At 40.6% G+C, this 23,720-nt stretch overlaps 1 protein-coding gene across 1 annotated transcript in view; it reads left to right on the top strand.

The window, feature by feature from the left end:
* aopep (aminopeptidase O (putative)) overlaps positions 1-23,720 on the top strand; it is a 69,032-nt gene that overhangs the window by 22,005 nt on the left and 23,307 nt on the right. Inside the window, exons 9-14 of the mRNA XM_072387741.1 lie at positions 5,346-5,448; positions 5,685-5,792; positions 7,325-7,368; positions 9,708-9,768; positions 12,447-12,509; positions 13,597-13,683. Of these exons, the coding sequence (XP_072243842.1) occupies positions 5,346-5,448; positions 5,685-5,792; positions 7,325-7,368; positions 9,708-9,768; positions 12,447-12,509; positions 13,597-13,683 (466 nt within the window). The remainder of the gene's footprint in view (positions 1-5,345; positions 5,449-5,684; positions 5,793-7,324; positions 7,369-9,707; positions 9,769-12,446; positions 12,510-13,596; positions 13,684-23,720) is intronic.

Below are 23,720 nucleotides of genomic sequence, written 5' to 3'. Positions count from 1 at the left end.
TTGATGCGTCTCTGGTATTGATGCTTGACCCACTTTCTACTGTAATGCATTTATTAAACAAGCATCAGGAACACTGCTACTCAAAGCAAATGTATTTGTGATTGTTTTGGAATTTCTGCAAATGATATACAGTCGGTTTTTCAAGGCAGTCTTTCATAGCTGTTAATAATTTGGATTATTGCTAAACTTTTGTAAAGTCAGAAAAGGAGGCCTAAAAGACATTCATGTGAAGCAATCGGAATTTTCACAACAACCAAAGTACCCATAAACATGGTAGCAGCACAGTTTTAAGGGAAAGGGGATTTTTTTTTTCATTCTTTTTTTTTTTTTTTTATGTTCGGCTTCACCCAATTTTTCCATAGTGTCTGCACACGCAGACACAAATGTAAGCTATGTGCATTCCAGGGACACAGGTGTGGCAGGTGTGGCAACAAAATATACTCAGGTGTGCTGCACTGTCATGTCTCAGAAAAGTTCATTACACGAGAACAGCAGAAACAGGCAAATTCTTCATCTGATCCTGACAATGTGGGACCCACACCCTGTGTGTTTAATCCAGGGTGGAAGAACATTGTCATCAGGGGATTAAAGATGTGAACCTAAATCAGGAGTTAACTCTTTAAATGGTGAAACTGCCCTGTTAGCATACTTAGCATCCCGCTAATAAGAGGCTGTAACAGAAAAGCAGTGTATTAGTAATTTCATGTCACCTCTGCTTGGAACCTCCCTTTGGCCAAGTCACATCCAACTGAAACACATCCAACACAAAAGTATTTAGAATTTACATAAATGATGTCTTAATAGTGTATGAAGCATTGGGGTTTGATTATTGACAACAGTGATTTTAAGTTTTTATGTATTTTCGGAGTCCTCATCCATCAAGGGAGACTGTGTTTAGAAATGAGGAAACTCTTTAAACAAACATGCTGACAACCTTCACATCTTAGCAGGCTTTGAATATGGTAGCCAAGACTGTGACAAAAGCAGTTTTCACACATAATCACCAAAGACCGAGATTGAACGGCTACAGATCTTTTCCGCAGATGCCTGTTGACAGATGCACTGTGCAGGGGGAGATTCTCCACTTGAGACACGTTCTCAAAACATGGAAAAAAAAACTCTGGACTAGAGCTTGGACAGCACTCACAGGAGTCAAGGCATGATGCTAAGAGTACACTGTGGAGAAGGATGTTTTCCTGTCGATCTTTAATGTCTATCTGTCATAATGACATTGAGCAAGAAGGGAGCAACATAGAGGCCAACAGCAAAAAAGTATGAAGCAGCAACTTAGCGTACAGTTGCTGCTTCATTCCTTGTCTGCTGTATTTGTTCATAGTCTCATTTTGCTATTTTTTAGATATTTTACTAGGAAACTGGCAGAATAAACATCACATGCAGCTCCTCCAGAACATGTGTAAAGATGTTTCAGGGTGGTAGTGCATATATAAAAACAGCAATGTAAATCTTGAAAAAAGAGGATGTGTGTGGAAGTGAAAGGGTTAAATAGGCTGTGTGTGTGTGTGTGTGTGTGTGTGTGTGTGTGTCTCTGGCTGTCTATTTGGGTGTTCCCCAACAAGGCGGACACACAGGTGATTAGGAGGATCAGGTTCAGGTTTCTCTCCTACTGCGGGGTTAAAGCAACAACATAAAACTAACATTTGAAAAGCAAAAACTATTTGTGCACTCTCATATACATGTACTGTCTGTGTGTGGATGCACACATTTTGACGCATTACATTACATGGTAACACTATGTGTTGTATATTCATAGAAAACCCAAATAACTGCTAAAGTGGCAAACAAAGAGAAGACATTTCCTCATCCTAATATATCTTTTAGCATTTGTAAAGCATGTTGAGGCATAAGGGAAACCTGCTCACACATTAATGACTGAACATGTTGAGTCATTGTCAGATGCAGCATAGCCTTTACTTACTACTTAACTCAGTACGCTTGTGTTTTTCCACACTTGTCAACTTGTACATTATAGCAGAGCTAATTATTGCTTGAATTTCAGTGGCGATGTGTCATAATTGTATGATTACGAAGTGCTTTGATATCATTTCCAAGATTTTTCTTGGCAAGTACAATGCCTTAAAGTAAAGATTTCAATAAAACATAAATAAATAAATAAATAACAATGACTGAATATTTACAAGGGTCGTTGCTGCTAATTTACATGCTGTTTCTTTCTATCTCATCCTATAAATAAATGCTGATGTTTAAATGAAAGATTTTATGGAATATTTAAGTAAACATATCAAAAGTTTTATCTGATGTGATGCACAACATTCAGCGTTAATGTTTGACTTCTCTTTTTGCACAAAAGGGAGGAGTTTGTGTTACCAATAAAGTGATGAATACATCAATGGGTTGGCGACTAGTCTAAGGTGTGCCCTGCCTCTCGCCCAATGACAGCTGGAATAGGCTCTACGACCCTGAGTTGGTTAAGCGGGTTTAGAAAATGGATGGATGGATGGATACATACAGTAAAATCACAAGTAGATTGACTTTAATTTTTTAGCATTTTCAAGTCTTTGACAATATCTACTTAGGAGAACGTGAGGATGACTTGGGTCAGGTGTCATCAGATGTCTTCATAGTTTAAAGGGAAATTGTAATTCCAGTCTGAGTCCTTGGAGGTTTTATGGTGTTGATTGTAAATGGCCTCCTTGACCGTCCTCCAGCTCACCGTTGACATTTGACCCCTTGTCACCTGATGTAGTTTTCTTCCAACATTAATTTGTGTATAAACCTGATATATTTTAAGATATGTCTGGATAAACTGATTTCAAGCCTATAATCTAGCCAGAAACTTTGAGCTCAGATATTTAGGTGATAAATATAGGTTTTGATGGACATAATGAAGCTATACAATTAGTTCAAGCCAGGGAATTACAGATAGTCTGCTTGTGTGTGACCGTGCTGCTCTGATGTCATTAGAAAGTGTTTAAACATAGAACAAATATACAAGAGCTGGCTGTGACAATACACAGAGAATTTATTTTTTTCTTTTAAGGGAAGGAAAGGGATTATACATAGAGATAAGCACACCATCCTCACCAGTTTACACACATAAACGTACACACAATGGCTAGATGGCAGGTTGTTCTATCCAAGTTCAGTAGGTCACAATTGACACCCCACAATCCAGCAGGGGCCCCAGTGGCCAGTGTTTATCAGTCCATTTCAGATGAGTTATATTTAGGGCAGCCTGGGCCAGACGCCATTCTCCCTGCTGATTTACTGGGCTGCTGGGAGCGCTGCTCTACCTTATCCGGTTTCCACAGTCAACCCAGTGTAATTTGTCAGGATATGGCTTGCGGAGCTATAAACCTCTTGTGTTTGTGTGTGTAGTGTGTGATTTTGTGCATGTGTGCGTGTTTGACATTAGGTTCTATCAGTAATAGCTCCCGTTTTCCTCTCCCTCTTTCTCTCCTTCTCAATCTCAGACACACCCAGGTGTACGCATGGCAACACACACATACAGACACAAAGCCAAACACCCCCCCTCTTACACACAAGGCTTACAAGTCGGATAAGAGCACCATTTATTCTGAAATACATTGAGCTATTGTGCGACGTTCATGCCAGTGAGCAGCAATTCCTCTTAAAGCTTTAGTTAATCATCTCAGACAAACAGAGGCTGCAAAAGTCAGGGATTAACACATCCATATACATCCCTGGTCTTGACAATGAGAAGGGTGGAGTTCTTTGACTAACATGGCCAATGATGGATCGACATTTTTTCTCTCTCTGATCTATCACTGTTGTCTCAGATGCACAAAATTGAACAATTTTCTCTGGATATGTTTGCTCTGTCATTGTTTTTGTTTTCTGGCCTAGTTTCTCTTTTCCCTGACATATAGACATCCAGGGATACAGCATGCCAAGGTAACCCTAAAAAGAGCCACTTTGATCTAATCAACAGACAAGCACTGGCACCGTGGGTATGGAAATGAACAGAGAACAGGTTTTGAAAAATACCCATACCATAATTAAAAAGGGGAGAAATACATGGCCAATAACATCAAGGGAGTCTTTCTTGTTAGATGTAAAAACCAACTCTCTATTGTGTTTTGATTTGACCCTCAGGAAAGGAATATTTGCAGCTTTTATCGTACAAACTCTGAGGATAATTTGCAAATTGTTCCCAAAATCAGGTCATTAGTGTTTGTGAGGTTTCTCACACATAGCATTTACATGACGTGCATACATGCACACAAGTAGATCACACCCTCCGATGCATGATGAAAGTCCTCGTAAGAGTGTCCAGTTGAATTTAGAAATTCCAGGAAACTGATGACTTCCATTTTTAGTCACGTCAGTAAACCAAACATTCCTGTCTATCTTCTGTCCTCCGTTTCTCACACACACCTCCTTTTCTCGTCTGCCTTGTTCTTCTTCGTATCCACCCTCTCTCCACTCTTTGGCTCCACTGTGGCTGGCCAAATAAACAGAATATTTGATCAACTATTATTCAGATTACATGACCTATGCAAATCTCTGGTGTGTGTCTTTGGTCTCTCTGCTTGTCCGTGTACACACACGTTTTTGTGTCTGGTCTTGTCATGAAGCAATCTTCTGAAAAAGTGCTCACCAGTGATGAAGGGTGTATTGACTGGTGGACCAGGCGCCTGCAGTATCGACTTGGTGGGAGTCTGATCCTTCAAGGCCTTCCTATTGGCAAACTGAGTTAATCTGCTGGTCCTGATCAATACCAGCTAACTGAAACTATCATTGCACAACATCCCATGTCAGGGTTTGTTTGCTAGGCTTTTATCAGTTTGATATCTGTTTGCTGGTGTTTATGGAGGCTGAAAGTATGATTTGTGCACGTGTGACAGAGAAAGTGGATCCTAGAGCTTGGCTCTTTTGTGTTGGTTGTCGCAGACATTTTTTCTTTGTCAAAGAGTTATATGTTAGCTCTGTGTATCATGGGCTTTAAATAGCACAGCAGTGTGAGGTCATATTAACACTATAGTATGCTGTTATAAATCTACTGCCTGATTTGCAGGCTGCCTCAAAGCATGACAACACTGCAATGTGTCCACTATTGAGGGATTGGCTGAGTGGCTGAATTTAGTGTTTCTGACAGTGTATACCTGTTCTGTTGAAATTGTGGTTTTCTTGCAGCTGAAATGTCTTTAAGAGTGGAATAGAATAAAAAGATGCTTTTCTCAGTTTCTGCTACATCATACTCTGTTTTTGCCTTTCTGCCTTTTTATGTTGTTTTCTAGACACCTTCCTATGTTGGAATTTTTCCTTTGTGCACTTTACACAGACCCTTTTACCTGTCCTGTCACCCTGTGTAATTTTGTTTCACTGCTCTTGTTCTGCTGCAGACCGAACATGGAGAAAACCGGTCAGGTCAGTGACTCGGGCTCCTCCACTGTTAAACATGCTCTCAACCCTGAGAAGACCTTCATGCAAGTCCACTACCTGAAGGTGAGAGATTAATATAGTGAAAGCAGGAAGGCAGGGACAAAATAGGGGCAGGGTACCGGGGGGAAAAGAAAGGGAAAAAGAAATGAAAGGGCTTTTAGCAAATCAAATGATAGAAATAATCCTTCAGTATCCTTTTAGCTGGCATGCTTTAAGTTAGGTGTACTGAAGTATCTCTGTACTGTACTGTCATGATGGATCACGTTTTGTTGTCTTTATTTGTTTTGCCCTTTATTCAGGGCTACTTCTTCCTCAGATTCTTGGCCAGTCAAGTGGGAGAGCAGCAACTGATTGAATTCTTCAGATTATTTGTAAGAAAATACCACGGGCAGCTTGTTTTGTCTCAGGTGAGGCTTTAGATTTTTACTGATTTACTTCGAGGAGAGTCTCAATCTTGGCTTGGCAGATTTGATGCTGGGATGCTGTTTACAATCTAAACCTAAAAACAACGTTCTATGTTTGCAAGTCAAATACAACATAAAGGATTTTGATATATCCTCATTTTGAGTTTGATACCAGCATTTTTTTTTTTAAATGGACAGGGGCATGCACACTACTGTAGCACCTCTTCATTTAACATTAGACTGTTAGCTTGAGGAGGCAACTTTTCTGTTGTTGTGAAAGCAAAATGTTTTCTCATTCTAAATAGACAATGTTAGAGGATTTGAACTGCTTTAACCTGTTCAGTGGGTAACAGGTTTAGACTGCAGCCTGGCTAATTTAGTTCTTGGACTCTTTTAATCCAGAGCCATGCTGTTTTTGGAATATTGCTGAAGCAAAATATTCCTTTAAAAATGCATTGACTGGATGGTAGCATTTGTAGTTCAAAATAGCCCATAACATGCTCTTATGCTCCCCCATGATCCTGGCATTTGAATGGTGTGCTGATATCAACTGAGATGATACATTTTCTTGTTTAATGTTATGATGGAGCATCCTTTGTCTTTGAAAGACTGACAATTTTTGATTTATAAAATGGCTGGACAGTATCTGCTTTATCTCTCAAAAGATGTTGATCTAAGAGAAGTCTCTAATGCTTCTGGATCTCGTGGCACCAGGTGTTGTGAGCATTGCATAACTTTTCCAGTTTAATGATTTGCAAACCATTGTGTTCTGTTAGGGTTGCATGGCGGTGGGGTGGTTAGCACCCTAACCCGCCTCACAGCTAAAAGGTTCCAGGTTCAAATCCCGTCTGGGGCCCTTCTGTGTGGGGTTTGCATGTTCTCCCTGTGTATCCGTGGGTTCTCTCCAGGTACTTCGGCTTCCTCCCACCATCCAAAAACAAGCATGTCAGGTTAATTGGTGACTCTAAATTGTCCCTAGAAGTGAGTGTGAGCATGCACGGATGTTTGTGTCGTTTGTCTCTGTGTGGCCCTGTGATGGACTGTCCAGGGTGGACCCTGCCTCTCACTCAATGACAGTTGGGATAGGCTCCAGCTCCCTCGCGACCCTAAATTGGATTAAACGGGTATAGAAAGTGGATGAATGGATGTATTCTGTTAAGATAAATATTTTCCAGATTTACTTTTTTTTTGGCAAAATTGTGTGTACTGTGGTTGAAAATGGTCCAGCAGCTTCTCAGATTGATGACTGTAAATCAGTGCAGCAACATAGGTTTATTCTGCTGGGGCCATGCAGCTGAGTGAGCACACCTAGAAGTCTGTATTTGTGTGTGTGAGCTATCTGATGTGCTCCACCTGGCTCCTGTTGCTGCTGTGACAGACTGAATCTTCCCGCTAAATAATGGATGGAACGTAAACACTGTTTGACCTTGTACACTCGACTTAAGATCAGGTATGCGTTCCTCTCTTTTTCTCTTCCTCCCACATCTCGCTAAATGCCTCCATTTCTGTCTGTCTTTTTTGTTCTTTCTGAACAGGATTTCCTGCAAATGTTCCTGATTACCTTTCCTGACATGGAGAGGTATGTAAGTGCCTATGATTACAATGTGATTCATGAATAATGCAAAAGTGCATTGGTGCATTTAATCCGCCTTGGTTTGCTCTAAAGTAGTAGTAGCCTGGTTTCCAGTTCTAGTCAAATGAGAAATATCTTTACTTGTCAGTTTTCTGTTTTAGAGTAGCTTTCAAACTTTTTTTTCCGAAACGGATGTTGACAGATGTGACGTTAATAGAAGTAAAGTAAAAAAACATGAACAAGTAGTGATACCCCCTTTAAATAATCTGCTCTTGGTGTAGAAACATGGCCAATAAAAGATCCTAACACCAATCCTGTTAAGTGAACAATCTTGTCTGCTCTCATATTAATTGAAGTGTAAAAGGATAACTGCTCCTCCTGCGCTCCTCCTCTTTAATTTTCTCTCACCCTCTTTGCGTGTGCTTAATCATTCAGTTTTCTATTCCTCCTCATTGCCTCATTAACCTCTTCCTTCACAACTCTCTCTGCCTTGCTCTTTTCCCTGCCTGTGTTTCACATTCTCTCTCCCACGCTCAGCCCTTCTTTTCAGACCCCTCTCTTCCTCTGCTACCAGTTGTCTTTTTGCTTTTCTGTCATGTGGAGCGTGCTGCTGGACTAGCCGAGATTGATTGAATTAAACAGAGGGAGTTGGGCACAGTCAATATTTGGACCTGATGCCTTAGTCAGTAAACAACACAAGACGAGAAGGTTTGGATAAGAATAGACACCCACTGCTGGGGGTCATGGCCAACCTTCTCATGGTCAGACGTAATGCTCTTTCTTCATACATAATTATCTAGACATGATAGAATTAAATATCATTTAAAAAAAATCATTTGATTTATTGATTTAATTGAATTAGAATCCAACATTTTCCAGGCATCACGGTTCCTCACAGCGACAGTATGTTGACCAACCAATGAATTACAGAAATTTATTTTCTATTCTTTCTATTTCTATTCTATTCAAGAATGAAAAACCAAAAACATCTTGCAAAACAACAAAGCGTATTACTCATGAGCTTAAATATCATGGCTGAACTCTTCTCGCCAAGACCTGAAATTGTCCTTATGGTGAAGTCCCTTATGTCAGTGAAAATTGGAGCGTTAAATCCTTGTGTATATATCAGATTATAAAGAGTACCTCATGAGCTTCATTTAGCCACTGAACCACTCTCTCCATCCATCCAGAGGAAATAGCAAATCAGCTTCAAATCAGGGTGGTTCTGTGTTGGCCCAAATGTCTGTTGATTCTCTGTCACTGTACACAGACACGTACAGTCCCCATAGATAGAAGTGTGTGCATTTGGATGTTATATTAACCTTTAGCTTCAAGCATTGAAAAACACAGTTTAGCTGATATGTACTGATTCTGACGGAGCCTTCCATTTTCACCGAAAAGTTGGGATGTCCAAGTTCCAAATTGGAAGTTTAAACAGAAACTCCCCCACGGCTTGTGCGGCACACCTCAAACAGAAAGGAACATCTGTCTTGTATTTCACCCTTACTGACCAATCAGAGCAGTTTAGAATAAGACAGGAGTGTTTCAGAAACAGAGCATTTTGGACAGACGTGACAAAGGTGCTACAGTCATGTGCAGTGTAAGAATATGAATGCTAATACATCTAAACCTGATATGGGCTCTTTAAAACAAAGTTTAAGAATACCCTGTGTAACTGTACGTAAGGTTCAGAAGTGTTTCCAGTTTCCAGAGCTGTGGACAAATGAGCATCCAAAAAAATGCAAACGAGAGTGTTTCATTACAAAATAACACCTTTAATGGACTAACGTCACGGTACACAGTAAAAGCTTAAGAGATGGCAAATGTGGAATTTTTTTCAACGCACGGACGGGTAGGATTGATAGTGTGGTGAATGTTAAGCTGTGTGGTTACTCCTCCACTCTGTGTGTGCTTTGAGAGTATAATTTACAGTTTGCATACATCCTATCTGACTGCTGTGGAATGTTTTTTTGCATGCACATTTGTCTTTGCAAATCAGTTCAGTCACTTGTTGTTCTGTTAATGGTATTTCAAATTTTTCATGTCCAATACATCGACTGCCCCCCGCCCCAGTCAGCTACACCCGTGCATGCACATAGTATTCGCTCGCAAAAGATGCATGTGTGTAAATCCAATTCATTGTCTGTACTTGCCTGTTTTCTTGACCTTGTATAGGAAAGTGGGTGTGCCCCTCTTTTTGTTTAAGGTGTTGGCCTAAACTCACGTCTGCCATGACCCCGTTACAATATTTTCCCAGAGACATGTTTTCAAAGGCTGTCTTGGGCAATAATAATCACAGTTTTGATAATAGGAATATTGCTAACACTTGTGCTATTGTGTCACAGAAAAAGCCTCACCCTTAGTGCCATTTATGCTGACTGGCTCGATCGACCGGGAATACCAAAGGTATGAGGAGTCTTTCTGTCAGTCTGTTTTTTTTTTTTTATTGTTTTTTTTTTCTTCTAATTCATATTAATTAAAATTGCAAAAAGTGGCCTCAGTATTTAATGATGTCCAAAAGAAGACTGAAGTTACAGTGTACAACATACTAGAATGCTGTTTCAAAATGATCATAAATCAATGGGCTTTTGAGACCATGTCATCAGCTACACTTAAACATAGGTTAAGATCTAATACATACATCCAGAAGTCTTACTTGTAGTCTCATTTGTTGGCCTGGGCGGAATGTGCTGCATGCATTTATGACAATGGCTGGATAGCATTTCTCTCAGCACTGAACAGCTGTAAACAATTGTGTAATGCCACTGAAAGTGATGGCCTGTATACATACAGCAGCTTAAATTATGTGTGACTGTTGGCCAGTAGGCATTTACATACTGCTTGATGATGATTACTTTCCATATCACAGCATGTTCCGGCAGCTCCAAATGAAGAAATGTTTTGAAATTATTAGGCGGGTTTCCCATAAAAAAGATGAAGTTTCTTCAGTAGAAATCACTTTGAATGTACAGTGCTCTTGCTCTTGTGTCACTGAATGACTATCTCTTTTACTTTATCTGGAAATGGTGAGCAGTGCTGCTCTGCCTCTGTACTCTCACTCTGCACTCTAGAAAAAGACCCACTGTCATAGATTCTAGGATTGCAAGGCTACACACACACACTATAAATCCACTTTAACAGATTCTTCAATTCTCCCATTTCCATGGTAACTGATCTTATTTACCGCTGTGAGTACCTTCGTTTTTTGTGTGTCTGCTCTTGGGTTGATGTCTGGGAACCTTCACCTTCTAGATTATGTGATGATGTAACTGGAGCCCTTCAGGGGCCTCTGAGGCCGGGAAGGACAGTGTGGATGGGCTGCTGTTTTCTCACACCTGATTGGATGATGGCTGAGTGCACTTGCACAGACTTCTTTTTCTTTTTTCTTTTTTTTTTCAGATGTGCCAGTCACCGGCTATTGAGATAAGCCAGATCGATTGAAACCTTTTACAAATGCAAACGCTTGTGTGTTGTGTACACAAGGTGCAAACACATTTTTAAAATCTTTTTTTCTGTTGGCTTCTCTATATCCATCTGCCTCCCATCCATCGCTCTACAATGTGCTCAAATTGGAATAAGGCAGGAAATGGTTTGACCTAATAATAAACAATGACATTCACCAATCCTGGAGTAAGAGATGTGAAATGAGAAGGCCTATTTTAGACCTCAGAGTTTAGATGAGTAAGCACGCCCTTTGGGAGAAGGGAGCTAGGCTGAGAGACTGTGTTTAAATAAAGTCTACCCTTGGTTCGCCAGAGCTTTCAGCCTGATTCCCTCTTCTCTACATTTAACTACATCTATGACATTAATTATTTACGTTTGTCTTTTTCTAGCTAGTTTATTGATAAATGACAGTTATCACAAACTCAAGTTGTTTCTTTGTGTTCTTCCGGGCAAAAACTGGCTGGATCTCCCCTCACAGCTAAGCCAAATCCCTGTTGGAGCTGTTGAAAACTGACTGTCAAACTTTTCCAACACAACAACTCAGCTGTGTTTGCAGCCTTAAAAGTGAAATAGTGCTAAATTTGCACACACGGTGCACTAATAATGACTCATGAGACAAACCCTACACAAACAAAGGTACAGGACCAGGGAGTTGGAGGCAGACAAAGAGGTTGCTATTCAGAGGATAGTAGTGGAGATCTGAGCAGCAAAAGAGCTATGTGCAGTATCCTGTTACACAATGCCAATTTACTGCCTCAACACTCACTCGATTCTATATAGCCCACTCTAACACCTCCCTCCCTCTGTACCTTTATTGCGGCTGGAGCACTTTTGTGAAATAGTCATACAGAAGTACATAGCTGTGCAGTTATAGTACTGAACTTTGTGTCTGTGTGGCTATGGTAACGATGGCAGCTGAAACGCAACGCATGCTGGTGTGTGCGTGGGAATGTCTGTGGAGTGTGTATCATTGCTTGAGGCTGGATATGATGTGCCGCGGCTGCTTCTTGTTTGTTTGGGTATCTGTATGTGTGTGTGAATGTGTGTGTGTGTGTGTGTGTCAGCAGTGTGATATTATTATTGGCTTCCATATACCACTCTCTGTCTCCTTCTTTTCCCCACCACACTAACACAAACACGTATGCACAACAGTCACCATTCTCGTGAGTGAGTGATTCACATCACTTGAGCAGTGGCTCTACTGAAAGCCTTAATAAGGTGAGATAGTAAGTGCAGTATGTTTGTGCCTACTAGCTGCTTTGCGTAGGTGTGTTTTTGCATGACTAAAGCTACATTTTGTGTGAGTGTGAGGAATAGATGTGCAGAGGACTAAGGTGAGTGTCCATTCTGTCGGTTGCTTGTAAGTCAGGTGATCTTTTTTCCTTCCTTCCTCCTCCTCCTCCTCCTCATTTTTCTCTCTTCTCCCTGACTTTCCTCCTTTCTCTCATCCTCCGGAGTCAAGTAGCGAGTTTCCGTCAGAGGAACAAGTGATAGCGCTCCCACCTCCTCCCTCTCCTCCCACCTCTCCTTTCTCCCTCCCCTTCCTGCTTCGCTCGGGCACTCTGCCTCTGCAAAGCATTCCACTCCGTCCTGATCACTTGCCCCCGGCTCACTGCTTTCCCTTCTTCTCTGTTGTTCAGTGGCTGTATGAAAGGAGTGCCGTGTGGTCACAGACGAGGCTGGTGGAAGAAGTCAAAGCAGAGGTAGGTACTCTCTCCTCCTCTCTCTTTTCCTGTCTCTTATTCTCATCTTCTGGGAGTGGCAGACAGACTCCGAGGCAGCTTTCTGATTTAAAATTTTAACTGCTCGTTACAGTTATTATCTGATTCTCATCAGTCTCTTTTCCTTCACCAAGTTATTTTGCTGATGTTCCTTCTCACTGCTCCTTATTTGTTTCTCTCCCCTTATTGTCTTTAAATGCTTTATTTCACAGTGTTTTGATACCTTCTTATATCTCTACCTCTCTTGTACTTCATTTACCTCTTTTTCTCATTTGCTCCCTGTATGAGTCTCTCCCTCTGTCTGCCCCTGAGTGAAGTGCGGCACACAGCGCTCTGCATCTGTTGCGTGTCATTCTGTGTGCTGCCTATTAGATTTCCTATAAAGCTCCCATGTTGTTCCTAATTGCTTCTCCTATATTTTGAAATCCTCCCTTTCATCTTTCTGTTAAGATCCTTTATAATCAAACCTGAAGGGATTATTTGTACTTCTTAGGACACAAAAAAGGCTTGAATGACTGCATATCATAACTGTGTGTTCACTCTGCATTGTGGATTACTGTGTATGAACAGTTGAAGGCGCAGAGAGTTTGGTTTTGATTCCGTTTAATGTAAATTTACAGAGTAAGGAGATACCATGCTCCACTCTTGTAAATGTTGCATGAGTGAGCGCAGAAAAGTTGGAATTTATAGAACCGTGTTAGAAGGAAGGAGCAATAGCCGGATGTGCATTTGACTGGATGTCTACTTTGCACTTGTTAAGTGTTGTAAAAGCTAACAAAAAGTCATTTTAAAGAATTTTTCTTTAAATGTGTCTTAAATCTTCAGACAAAAAGTGTATCTTAAATCTTTTTGCTAATGAACATGACGACTTGCTGTTTGTCTTACTTTGTCTTCCTATCTCCATTTTCAATACACCTTTGCGATAATCTTTGTGATTATCCTTCCCATTTTTTCCCTATCCTTCCTCGTGCTGTCCTCCCTCTCACTCCAATCTTTCTACCTGTATACCTCTACACAACCTCTTTTTCCCGCCTTCACCACTTCACCCCCACCATCCTCCCTCCTGCAGGTTGTAAAATGGATTCTCTTCAGTCAGAGTCACCAGGGAAAGGGCAGAAAGCGGAAGAGAATAGAACCCAAGGTGAACTACAAAGAGGTAGGCACTCTGCAGTATTAAGTCTTCAATCTAAAGTCTCTTGCCTCTCTACTTACTCGTGATGTGTCCGCTTTCTCCTTTGGGAATTTCTTTCTTTGTAACGATTGTGGCATTTGCTGTGATTTTTGAGATTTGAACAAATTTTGTTTGTCTGACAACACAATTATCCTCTGCTCTCTTTATGTGTCGTGTCTGCTAGGACAGACTACCCTGTACTTTGAGTCTGTGTTTATGTTGTCCTCCACTGACGTTTAACCTTTTAAGAGCTTGTATACATCACATACGGTGTGTGTGTGTGTGGTCATTGTCAAGGTGTAAGTGGTGTCTGTGTTTGTCTGGGGGAGGCTGCCACCACTGAGCCTTGACATTCAGGACTGACCTTTATCTTCTTTCCTTGCATCCGTCTCTCTTTTGCCACACTTCCTGTCTATTTGCAGTATTCACTTCAAAATAAAAAAGTGAAAAATACAAGTTTTGTTGGTGTCTATAGTGTTAATTAGGACTCTCTGGAGACAGCTAATCCCCCCCACCCACTAATTGACACAAGCACTTGCACACGCCTGCATCATTAATGAACGCACACTGATCTATAAGCCACAGAGGGCCTGAAGTCATTAGCGAGAGTAGAGCAGCTTTTACATATCACTCAGAATCTGCTCACATGTTGTAGATGGTTGGAAACCTTCGCAAAGCCACTCATCTTTTTGTACAGCTCATTTTATGTCTTGAACAATTTAGGCAAGTGCCCCTTGGTGACATGGAATAAATATCTGGCCTAGTCTGCTGCCTTTTTTTTTTTTTGTATGTCCTCTGAAAATTTCAAACTATAGTTTTAAGCAGATGTAATATATGCAATATCCAAAACTAAATTTATACATATTTAAGCAGTGTCTGAAATTCATGGAGTTACTTCTGAAATCTCATGTTAGAACATAATTAGATTACCTTCAGTTCCTGTGTTGAAGTTTGGGGCGCACAGTGAATGAAATGCCAGAGCAGATCGCTTCAAACCACCTGATACCCACCGTCTGGTACATTTTATAACATACACACACACACGCACATACACACAAATACACTTACTTCTAAGGGGCAGCAAAAGGGCCTCTTCCTGTGGGGGGGCAGAGAATACTGAAATCAGCCTAATGAAAGAATAGCCAATTACAGTCCACTTGGCCATACACAATAGTGAGAAAGAGGAGGGAGGGGAGAATGGAGTAAAGGAGCGGGGTGATATAGGGGTGGGGGCGTGGGAGGTCAGCGTTTGAAGTTACACCATAAAAGCCATTCTGAAAGGAAACACGGAGTGACCCCCCCCCTCCCTGCGCCATCCACTCCTCTCTTCCCTCTTTCCCCACTCTCCCCTGCGGTCCAACCCTCTCTTCTCTCCTCCCATGTGCCCTCCTCCCCTCTCTTTGTTTCTATGAACAGTGAGTGCCCCATGGACGGACCAGGTGTATTTTATATTACTCCTTCATGTACTTCAAACGCCAAACAGCCTCATGTCTACTCACTCCCTCCTCTCTTGATCTACGTTGCCTCCCTTTCTCCTCCTTCGTCTACCAGCCTGTTGCAAGGCTATAAATCACTCTGCAAACCTGTTCACCAAAGGCGAGGGAGGGCGGTTAAAACACAAGAGACGGGAAAGGTTGAGAGAGGAAGAAATAGTTCAGTTAAAACAGAGATGACGATATAAGTGAAGCATGGAACAACGTGAGCACAATAAGAAAAACACTTGATGCCTTTGTTGGGCATTGTGTGTCCCTGGTGGTTATCTTTTCGATCAGTTCAGTTTGGATTGGAAAATATATTCAGGCCACAGTATCAGTGGAAAAATACCAACCTGAAGATTGAAGCTAGCGTGAGACCATTAGTGGATTAGAGGTTGATGACTGCAAATCCAGTAAGGTGATGAATTAAAGAGAGAGGCACAAGAGTGAAAAGATTGTGAGATGGTAGGAATTAGGCTGAGCCAGTGTTGCATTTAGGACCAATGACATCAGGAAATGTTCATAAAGGAAATCGCACATATGTGAATGGCTAAACAAACTTTAAGATGCACAACAAGGTACGAGACAGATACCCACCCCCCATGAAACAGCCTAAGATCTGGTCAATATTATAGGGCAAAAGTTTATTACAAACTTCCCCTTGTCTCAGTTTCATTATTGATTCACATGCTCGTTATTGATTCACATGCACATCTGGCTTTTTTTGTGTGTGTACATGTGTGACTAGCATGTGCACGTGAGATGCGTGTGTGAAGTGCGTGTGTCCAGAGTGTGTGGAGAGGTCTGTAGGGGGATATTAGTCACGCCCGCATGGTAATGGGCCTCATTTTGCTCTCATTTTCATCTGGGGTCGCCGTAATGAGGGGGTCCATCTGCCCCTGCTGATCAGGACAGGAAACCCTGTAGGGAAAATTTGTGAATAGCAGGAGATTTTGGCCAACTAGTTTGCTAATGACGTCCTACTTTGTTCTGTAAAGACGAACTTTGGAAGTTATAACTGATTTTGGTCTTATATCAGTCAAATGGATCCCATATTAAAAAGCCTTGAAGATAGCATCATAGTGTGCATTCAATAATCTCAGGCATCATGGAAAAACTGGCCTGTGGAATAGGTTTAATGGCTGGCAGATGCAGCAGAGTCAAAAAAGCATTATTTCAACTTGAAAAGTCATATTCTGATCTGAGGATTTCAATTGATGCAATTGATGAGAGAAACAAGGAGGGCCATGTGGAAATAGTTTCAGTTCGGGTAATTTGGCGCTCTAAGGAGTTGGAATGAATTTTTTAGAAGTAATAGACCAACAAAGTTACCATTAATAGTTTATCTTCTATTTTCCAAAAAGTGTAAAACAAGTTTGAAAGCATTATTTCAACTTGAAAAGTCATATTCTGATCTGAGGATTTCAAGTTGTTAATGTTACTAAAGTACATCACCTGCATATTTTACGTTTGCATAGTTGTTTTTTTTACATTTCCTCTCTAGGATACAGTATATTTGATGTAGTTAGACACACTGCTTTTGTGTAGGTGTGATAAGGTTCTGTATATAGAAATTGTTTGCATAGCTCTTCCCCTGGATAAACAAATTCCGGGAAATGTTGTAATCCTGAATTCCTGTCATTCCTGCTGAAATTGTTCTGCGCCACACTCTTCAACTGTACACAGCACATCTTGGTAAATACAAGGGTGTGCCATTCTTTTGGCCTCCAAAGTAATTAAGATTTGTTCGACACAGGTATTGTAATTATGATTCAGCAGCAAACTGATAGAATATAGGATTCCACATTTCTAGACTATTATTTGACGTTTGTGACTTGATTTTATATTGTAAACTATTTACAGTCTTTGTGGGGCTGATGAGGATATTTTTCTTTGTGTCACAGGTGTTACACAACAGGTAGAAAATGAGACAGGCTCCATCTGTGTATCACTCTGTCTACTCATTTGTAACCAGTATGGCAATCTGCACCTTGCTGGTCGATAGTGCGAGTTTCTGTGCATGCATGTGTTGCTGAAGAAATGTCAACAGCAGTTATAGAGGGACATTGCCTCTTTTAAATTGCAATATGTCATCTCCTGAATCAGACAGGGTTTGGTTTACTTGAAATATTCATTAATGGCTTTTCCGGTTTGATGATACACTGCATGCATTCAATATCAAAAGTTTAAGCTCTGAAAGAGACAGTTACTGTGAAAAAACTCATGAGACAGAAAGAGGTATATTTCATCAAGGACAAATTAGATATTATTACTTTTTACAAAACTGTTTTTGCCACATTTAGTGGGGGTTTTGTTTCTACTCAGCCATCATGGTTTGGTTGTTAATTTCCTTCTTTTTTTGTGAGCAAGATTCTCCAAAGCAGCTACTAAGTGGACCGTGCACGGCTGTTATGCCACAGGGACAAAGTTGTCAGCTTCTATTTTAGGAGACAATGTAAACCCACAAAGAAATGAGCTGAGTTTGAGTGGTGACTGAAATCTCTTGTGTTGTAATGAGGTGTGATGTTGATAGTTGGACAGGGGAAGTGGCAGTGGTAACTGGAGCTCCTGTGTGGGAGAGTAAACAGGAGAGAGGACATGATCAAAAAGCTCTTCACTTGGGTGGGGTTTGCAGGTGGCGCACATTACTCAGCCATAAGTAGAGGATGAGAGAAACAAGGAGGGCCATGTGGAAATAGTTTCAGTTCGGGTAATTTGGCGCTCTAAGGAGTTGGAATGAATTTTTTAGAAGTAATAGACCAACAAAGTTACCATTAATAGTTTATCTTCTATTTTCCAAAAAGTGTAAAACAAGTTTGAAAAAAAGTTGGTATCACATCTCAGTATCTAAATATATATCAATATCTGTCTAATGATTAGGAAGACAGAAGTACTCAGATTTCAGTTGTCCTTTCATCAGCCCTCATCAGAGCTTGTTCAAATATACAAGGTCAGACATGCAACATATACAAAGGTCATAAATGCGATACAGGTGTCAGCTTCCCCTGATTAGTCACTATCTTTGGAGTTTTTGGTTGGATTTTCCACTCAAAAGTTTGTGGTTGAAACACAACCTTACTTCTGCTTGTCTGATTGGTCAGAATGTTTTTTTTTTTCATGTTAAAAAAGTCTGTAGTTATTCGGAATGATTTTAATGAGAAAACCCACCTCTTTTTGATCAACGCCCTTTAAAATGGTGTTTAGTGATGTTGTTCTCATAGGTTCTCTTTCGTTTTTGTTGTTTTCTTCAATAGGACATCACTGCTTTCATGTACACTCTGCCATATTTGGCAATGCAAACTCCACCCCTGTGCAGTGTTGACAAGGACACATCTGGTTTTCCCTCATCTCTCTTTTCTAATCTCCAATGCATTCTCTCCTGGTTTGTGTTGTCTCCTCTTCCTTCTCCACTTCTCTTAATCTCTTACATTTTTTCTCACTAACTCTGTCTCACTCTGTCTGCTTCTGTCTCTTACTGTGATTTATTGGCAATGAATCAGGGATGAGGGAGTATGCCGGAGGAGAGATGGGAACGTTCAGGGAAATGGCTGTTTCCGGCCAGACTTTACATCAGGATGGGAAATGGTCGGAAGAAAAGTGTGTGTGTGTGCATGTGTGTGTGTGATTCTCTAGCAGTAGACCAACTGGGGATCAGCTCAGGGCTGCTTCAGCCAACTCCACTATCATGAGTAACAACCATTTAATTGTCTTAAAATAAAATCTGATTGAGCTTTGCCTACACATGACAGCATTTACAGGATAAGTGTAAAACAATCCATCCTCGCCTTTAAATAATGTTTAAAGTCAACCAAGAATAGCAGGGTGAAATGTAGGATAATATTGGAGAGATAATTACAGGTGTCAATTAAGAATTTAATATCTGGTGATTCTGATTCAGTATGCAGTTCAGTTTTATGTGCTATTTTAATTAATCACCTCTTCAAATCTTTATAATCTCTTAACAATTTCTGTGGTTTATGTTCCAATGAAAGAGTGTTTTTTTTTCTGTTGGTTAAAGTGCTGTTTAAAACATACACTGCCACATAGGGGCAGATTATAAAAAGGGACCATAAGGAAAAAGAAAACAATCAGCAATGTTCAAACCTCACCTAGAATCATGAGGTTTTTCATTGCATTGAGAAGATATGGTAGTGTGGTTGAAATGGGTTTCCTCCAAAGGTAGTCTGGGCTCTCTCATAGGTGTTCAGAGGAGAATAGAAAGGTTGGGTAGCCATTTTTGCCACTGCTGCCATTAAGTGAAAGCTAAAGGTCCATTCACAAAGTGTTTAAAATCAAACATTTGTCTGCCGATCTGTACTTTTTTTCAGTAAAAACCTATGTTATGAGTTCATTCAGTCATATGAAATTAATGCATTCAGATTTGTCATGTTTGGTTCTGCTTTGATGACATCTAATTTCATGCAGCTGATTAACAGAAAAACATCTGTACAATGGAGACCTTTGAGAGCTGTCGAGTCCAAGAAGGGAGTCTAGTTTCGTTCAACCCCATCTGCCAGAGTTTCAGGAGTCAATAGTGGAAATAATTATTTTAAATAAACTGTGAAATAATTTTCCTGCCGGCAATCAAACTAACTGATACAAGTTCAAGGACATTTTTCTTTTTTCAGTTGCACTTTACGGAGCTAAATGTACAGTCCTGACAACTAATTCAAAGAGTTACATTTCTCAAGTTACTGTGTGGTTCACAGCAACTTAAGAAATTGCTAGCTTAAGTGGCTAAAGTGTTAGCTGCAAATTCACCAGTTATATCATTTCCCCAACTACTCGTTAGTCATCCTTTCTGATTTTGACTTTGTGATGTGACTGGGCCATAATAAGCAGCCAATTTAAAAAAGAAGAATAGATACAGTAGATGTATGGATGTTTATATTCATAGAATATACTCCCTTAGGTATACATACAGAACTTTCCACAATATTATATAGAGTAGCCAGCCTGTGGGAAAAAGTAGCTCGCAAGAGGAGTCTGAGTACATGTCTTATCTGGAAATCATGATTTATTTAGTAAGATCTGACAAGGGTAAAAAAAACAAAAAAAAAAAAAAGTTTGAACAAAAAGCAAACACCAGCACAAATCTGGATGGCTCAGTGCAATCCTTTGAGCAGGCTGGAACCTTCAAAGCCTGGACAGAGTGTGAGAGAAAGTGAAAGTGAAAGAACAAAAGAGAATCAGAGGGGAACATGAGATACAATGAGTGCAGGACATCTACAGTGTAACAAAGGTGGAGCAAAAACAACAGATCAATAAAAGTATCTTACTGCCTTGATCAATTTTTGCCGAATCTGTTGTGAAAAGTGCTGACTAGAAAGGACAAATTGTGTGGGAATTAAGGGATCATTGTAGCAAACAACTGTTGTTTGATTCACTGCCTACCTCACATCGATAAGCTGTTGAACACCTGACGTAATAATCCATAAGTCCAACTAATGCAAACAGAGTTTCACAGAGCACATGTACAGCTGTGTGTCCACATGGGTATTACGTAGCTGTGTGTGTTACACCAGCAACTGGTCATACAGTACTTCCTCTGTGAGTTTAACTCATGCCCTGATATGACAGGGAATTTCTGTATAAACTGACTTGAAAGTAAAAGCCACACGCTTCGTGGCAGTAATGCTGATGGAGCGTAAAAACTGTTTCTCTTTTGATAGCTAGCAAAAAAGCTGGATAAGAAGAATGATAATGACAAATGACAAATATATCAGTGGTGCAAGTGTTAGAGATGGAAAAAAATTTATGTTTACAGTTGGGAGGAGAGGAGATGGCTCCATTTATGCCACAATAATGAGGAAGAGACAGAAAGAAAGCGAGAGGAAGAAAGTGGCAGTGTGTATTTGTATCATTCATCACTCACTAGCAGTTCTGTTTTCAGGGTCATTTGAAGCTCACTGCCTGTCTCATCTCATCCAGGGACTCCCTGCTGTCTCTGTTTATGTGTTTGTGAATGAGAGGGTATACAGTACAAGACGGGGGGCTACACATCACCAGTCAGGGTTGACGATGCTGACAAGCTATTTCACGACAGACATATCTGCACAGAAATACCGCTTTGGCCTTCAAGGCTCTCTGAGGAAAACACCCTCATTTGCATGCATACAGACACGTTTGCATTTCTATCTTTATGAGCTCTCAGTGGCATTATATATTTTCTTGTCTTTTACAACTTGCGGCTAAATGCCTAACTTAAATCTCAATTCTGAACCCCTTAAATTGAATGTCAACCATCAAACAGCCTCACTCCAAGGGCCAAAATTTAAATTGGTCCTGGACATAGACAGACGTACACAAAGGCACAAGCACAAGGTAAGGGAGCAAGGTGCAATTTTTGGATTTTGGGTGTGGGGGGGGTACCGATACAGCGGGAGAATAGCTCCAACAGGCTTTTCACTAAAGTGGTCAAAAAGAACAAACACACACACATAGACACATGCACATGTACACTTGTATTCTAAATCCCAGAAGCATTTGAGTGCCATTAAATTGCAGCTGTGTTTGTCTTTCCAGCACACATGGAAAACACATCAGGGACAGAGAGAAAGAGAACAGCCTGCTGAATATGTCTACGACAATACGCACAAAAACAAGTAGCCCACTTTGTCACTCACACAAATGCACATTGTTCACAATTGGAGTCCATTCAAACACAAATTTAGACATTTGGGGAAATGCAGCGCAGCGCAATAAAACGTAGTGCAGCGTGGAGAGGTTGCGATGTTAAAGCTGGTGACACTTCAGATATGTATTTAGTGTGGAGTCAGGGTCAATATCAGGCTGGGCTGTAAAATGGAAGTGTCTTTTTAGTGGTGGGAAATGAATCAATACTTCTCACATAAAAGCTGATTTAGGCGTCACATCGTCTCTTTCCTAGGTACTGTACGTAATGTTGTGTCCGTGTGTGTGCGCGCGTGAGAATGCGGCGCGCTGAGTGCTTTAACATCTGTCTTTCCTGGTAATGACCGGGGAGGCTACTGCACCCTCAGACAGACATGACGCACTTAGGCTCGTCAAAAACACACACGTAGATACACACAGGCATGCATGCAAAGCAGTGTCAGCTGTATATGCTACTGAACCCCGCTATTATTGAATTTCCTGCACATGTTATCAATAATATAACCCAAAGATCTGACAGTGTGTGTTGGAGGGGCTCGTGTTGTCACTGAGGAAGCCTGACTTAGGATCCATTATTCATTATTTATTGGGAACACATTTATTCTTGACATTCTTGATTTTTTTGATTTTATCTCAAAAAGGAGCATGGGTTGACTTTAGTTACTGGTAACCTTCCCCCCCAAAAAAACTAAAAATTTGAGAAAATCACCGGTCTGGCTATGATTTTATAAAGTGGTTTGTTCCAAAAAAACCCTGTTGTATAAACAGTCTTGCATTGATACCACAGACAGATGAAATATGTATTTATTTTGTATTCTTTTTCTACCCAATAATTTTCTGCAACATGAGTCTGTGAGAATGAAAAGGAAACAGTTGTATTTTTTTTTAATCATCTGGTCTAAGGGGATGTCATATTTAAATGTATATAGTGGAATGGAAGTGGAAGTGGAGTGGAAAGTGCAGTATTTTTCTTTAAGTGTAATAAAACTATAAAGTAAGGGTTTTAGCTCCTGAAAAGCTCTTAGGGCCACATATTTTTCAGAAGCATTCGAGCTAAAATACACTTAGGGCCACATATTTTTCAGAAGCATTCAAAAGTCTCTTGCGAGAAGAGATCTAAAGGGCCATAAAGCAGTGGTCAAATGACATTTGAAGAAAAGCTACTTCCAAAATTAACTTGTTAAATGACGACAGAAAGGCAGTTCTATTCACTATTCACATTTCAAGGAGAAAAAAAGCCAACAGCCATACTGCAGGCAACACCTTAAAATTCTTTAGTCAGGGATTCCGCGTCCTGTTAAGTCTTCATTGGAAAAAGGATTGTTTTCCTTTAGTGCAAATCTAACAAGTTTAGAGTTTCTCTCCATGTGTGTTTCCATTATTCTCTCTTGATGCCGTGTCTTCCGCCATCTCTCTCCAGTTTGTCTGTTGTCATTTGTCATCCTCTAAATATTTAGGTCTATGTTTTTTTCTTCTTGTTTAGTGTACGTGTGTGTGTGTGTGCGTGTTTGTGTGGCTGGGATTGTGCATGACTCCGCAGCTGTGTGTCTGACTGTAAAGCACAGATCTGGGTTTAGTTCATCCTGCATACCTCTGTCAACTCCGACTGCTTAAACCCAGCCAGCTTGGAGTTCACACGGGAGGCAACAGCACTACACGGCGGACATACAACCACAAGCACACAAGTGTCAAACATGTTGCCACAGCTCACACACATGCAGACAGACACAATAAGACTTGGAGCCACAGGAGAATCCTCAGTCTCCTCCTGAACATGACCTTTCTGTCTACATTAGCTTCTCTCCACTGTCTCCGCTTCCCGTCTTGTCTCTTGCTGCCACTCCCTCTTTGCATTTTACTCTGTCTGCCAGAGTCGTCCCGTTTATCTTCCTCTGTTACTTCTCTCCACTGAAG

This window comes from Leuresthes tenuis, unplaced genomic scaffold, assembly GCF_036924035.1.
Source record: "Leuresthes tenuis unplaced genomic scaffold, fLeuTen1.0.hap1 SCAF_6, whole genome shotgun sequence".
Classification (NCBI taxonomy): domain Eukaryota; kingdom Metazoa; phylum Chordata; class Actinopteri; order Atheriniformes; family Atherinopsidae; genus Leuresthes; species Leuresthes tenuis.
The sequence above is the reverse complement of the archived record's forward strand: the minus strand, read 5'-3'. Positions and strand labels throughout refer to the sequence as shown.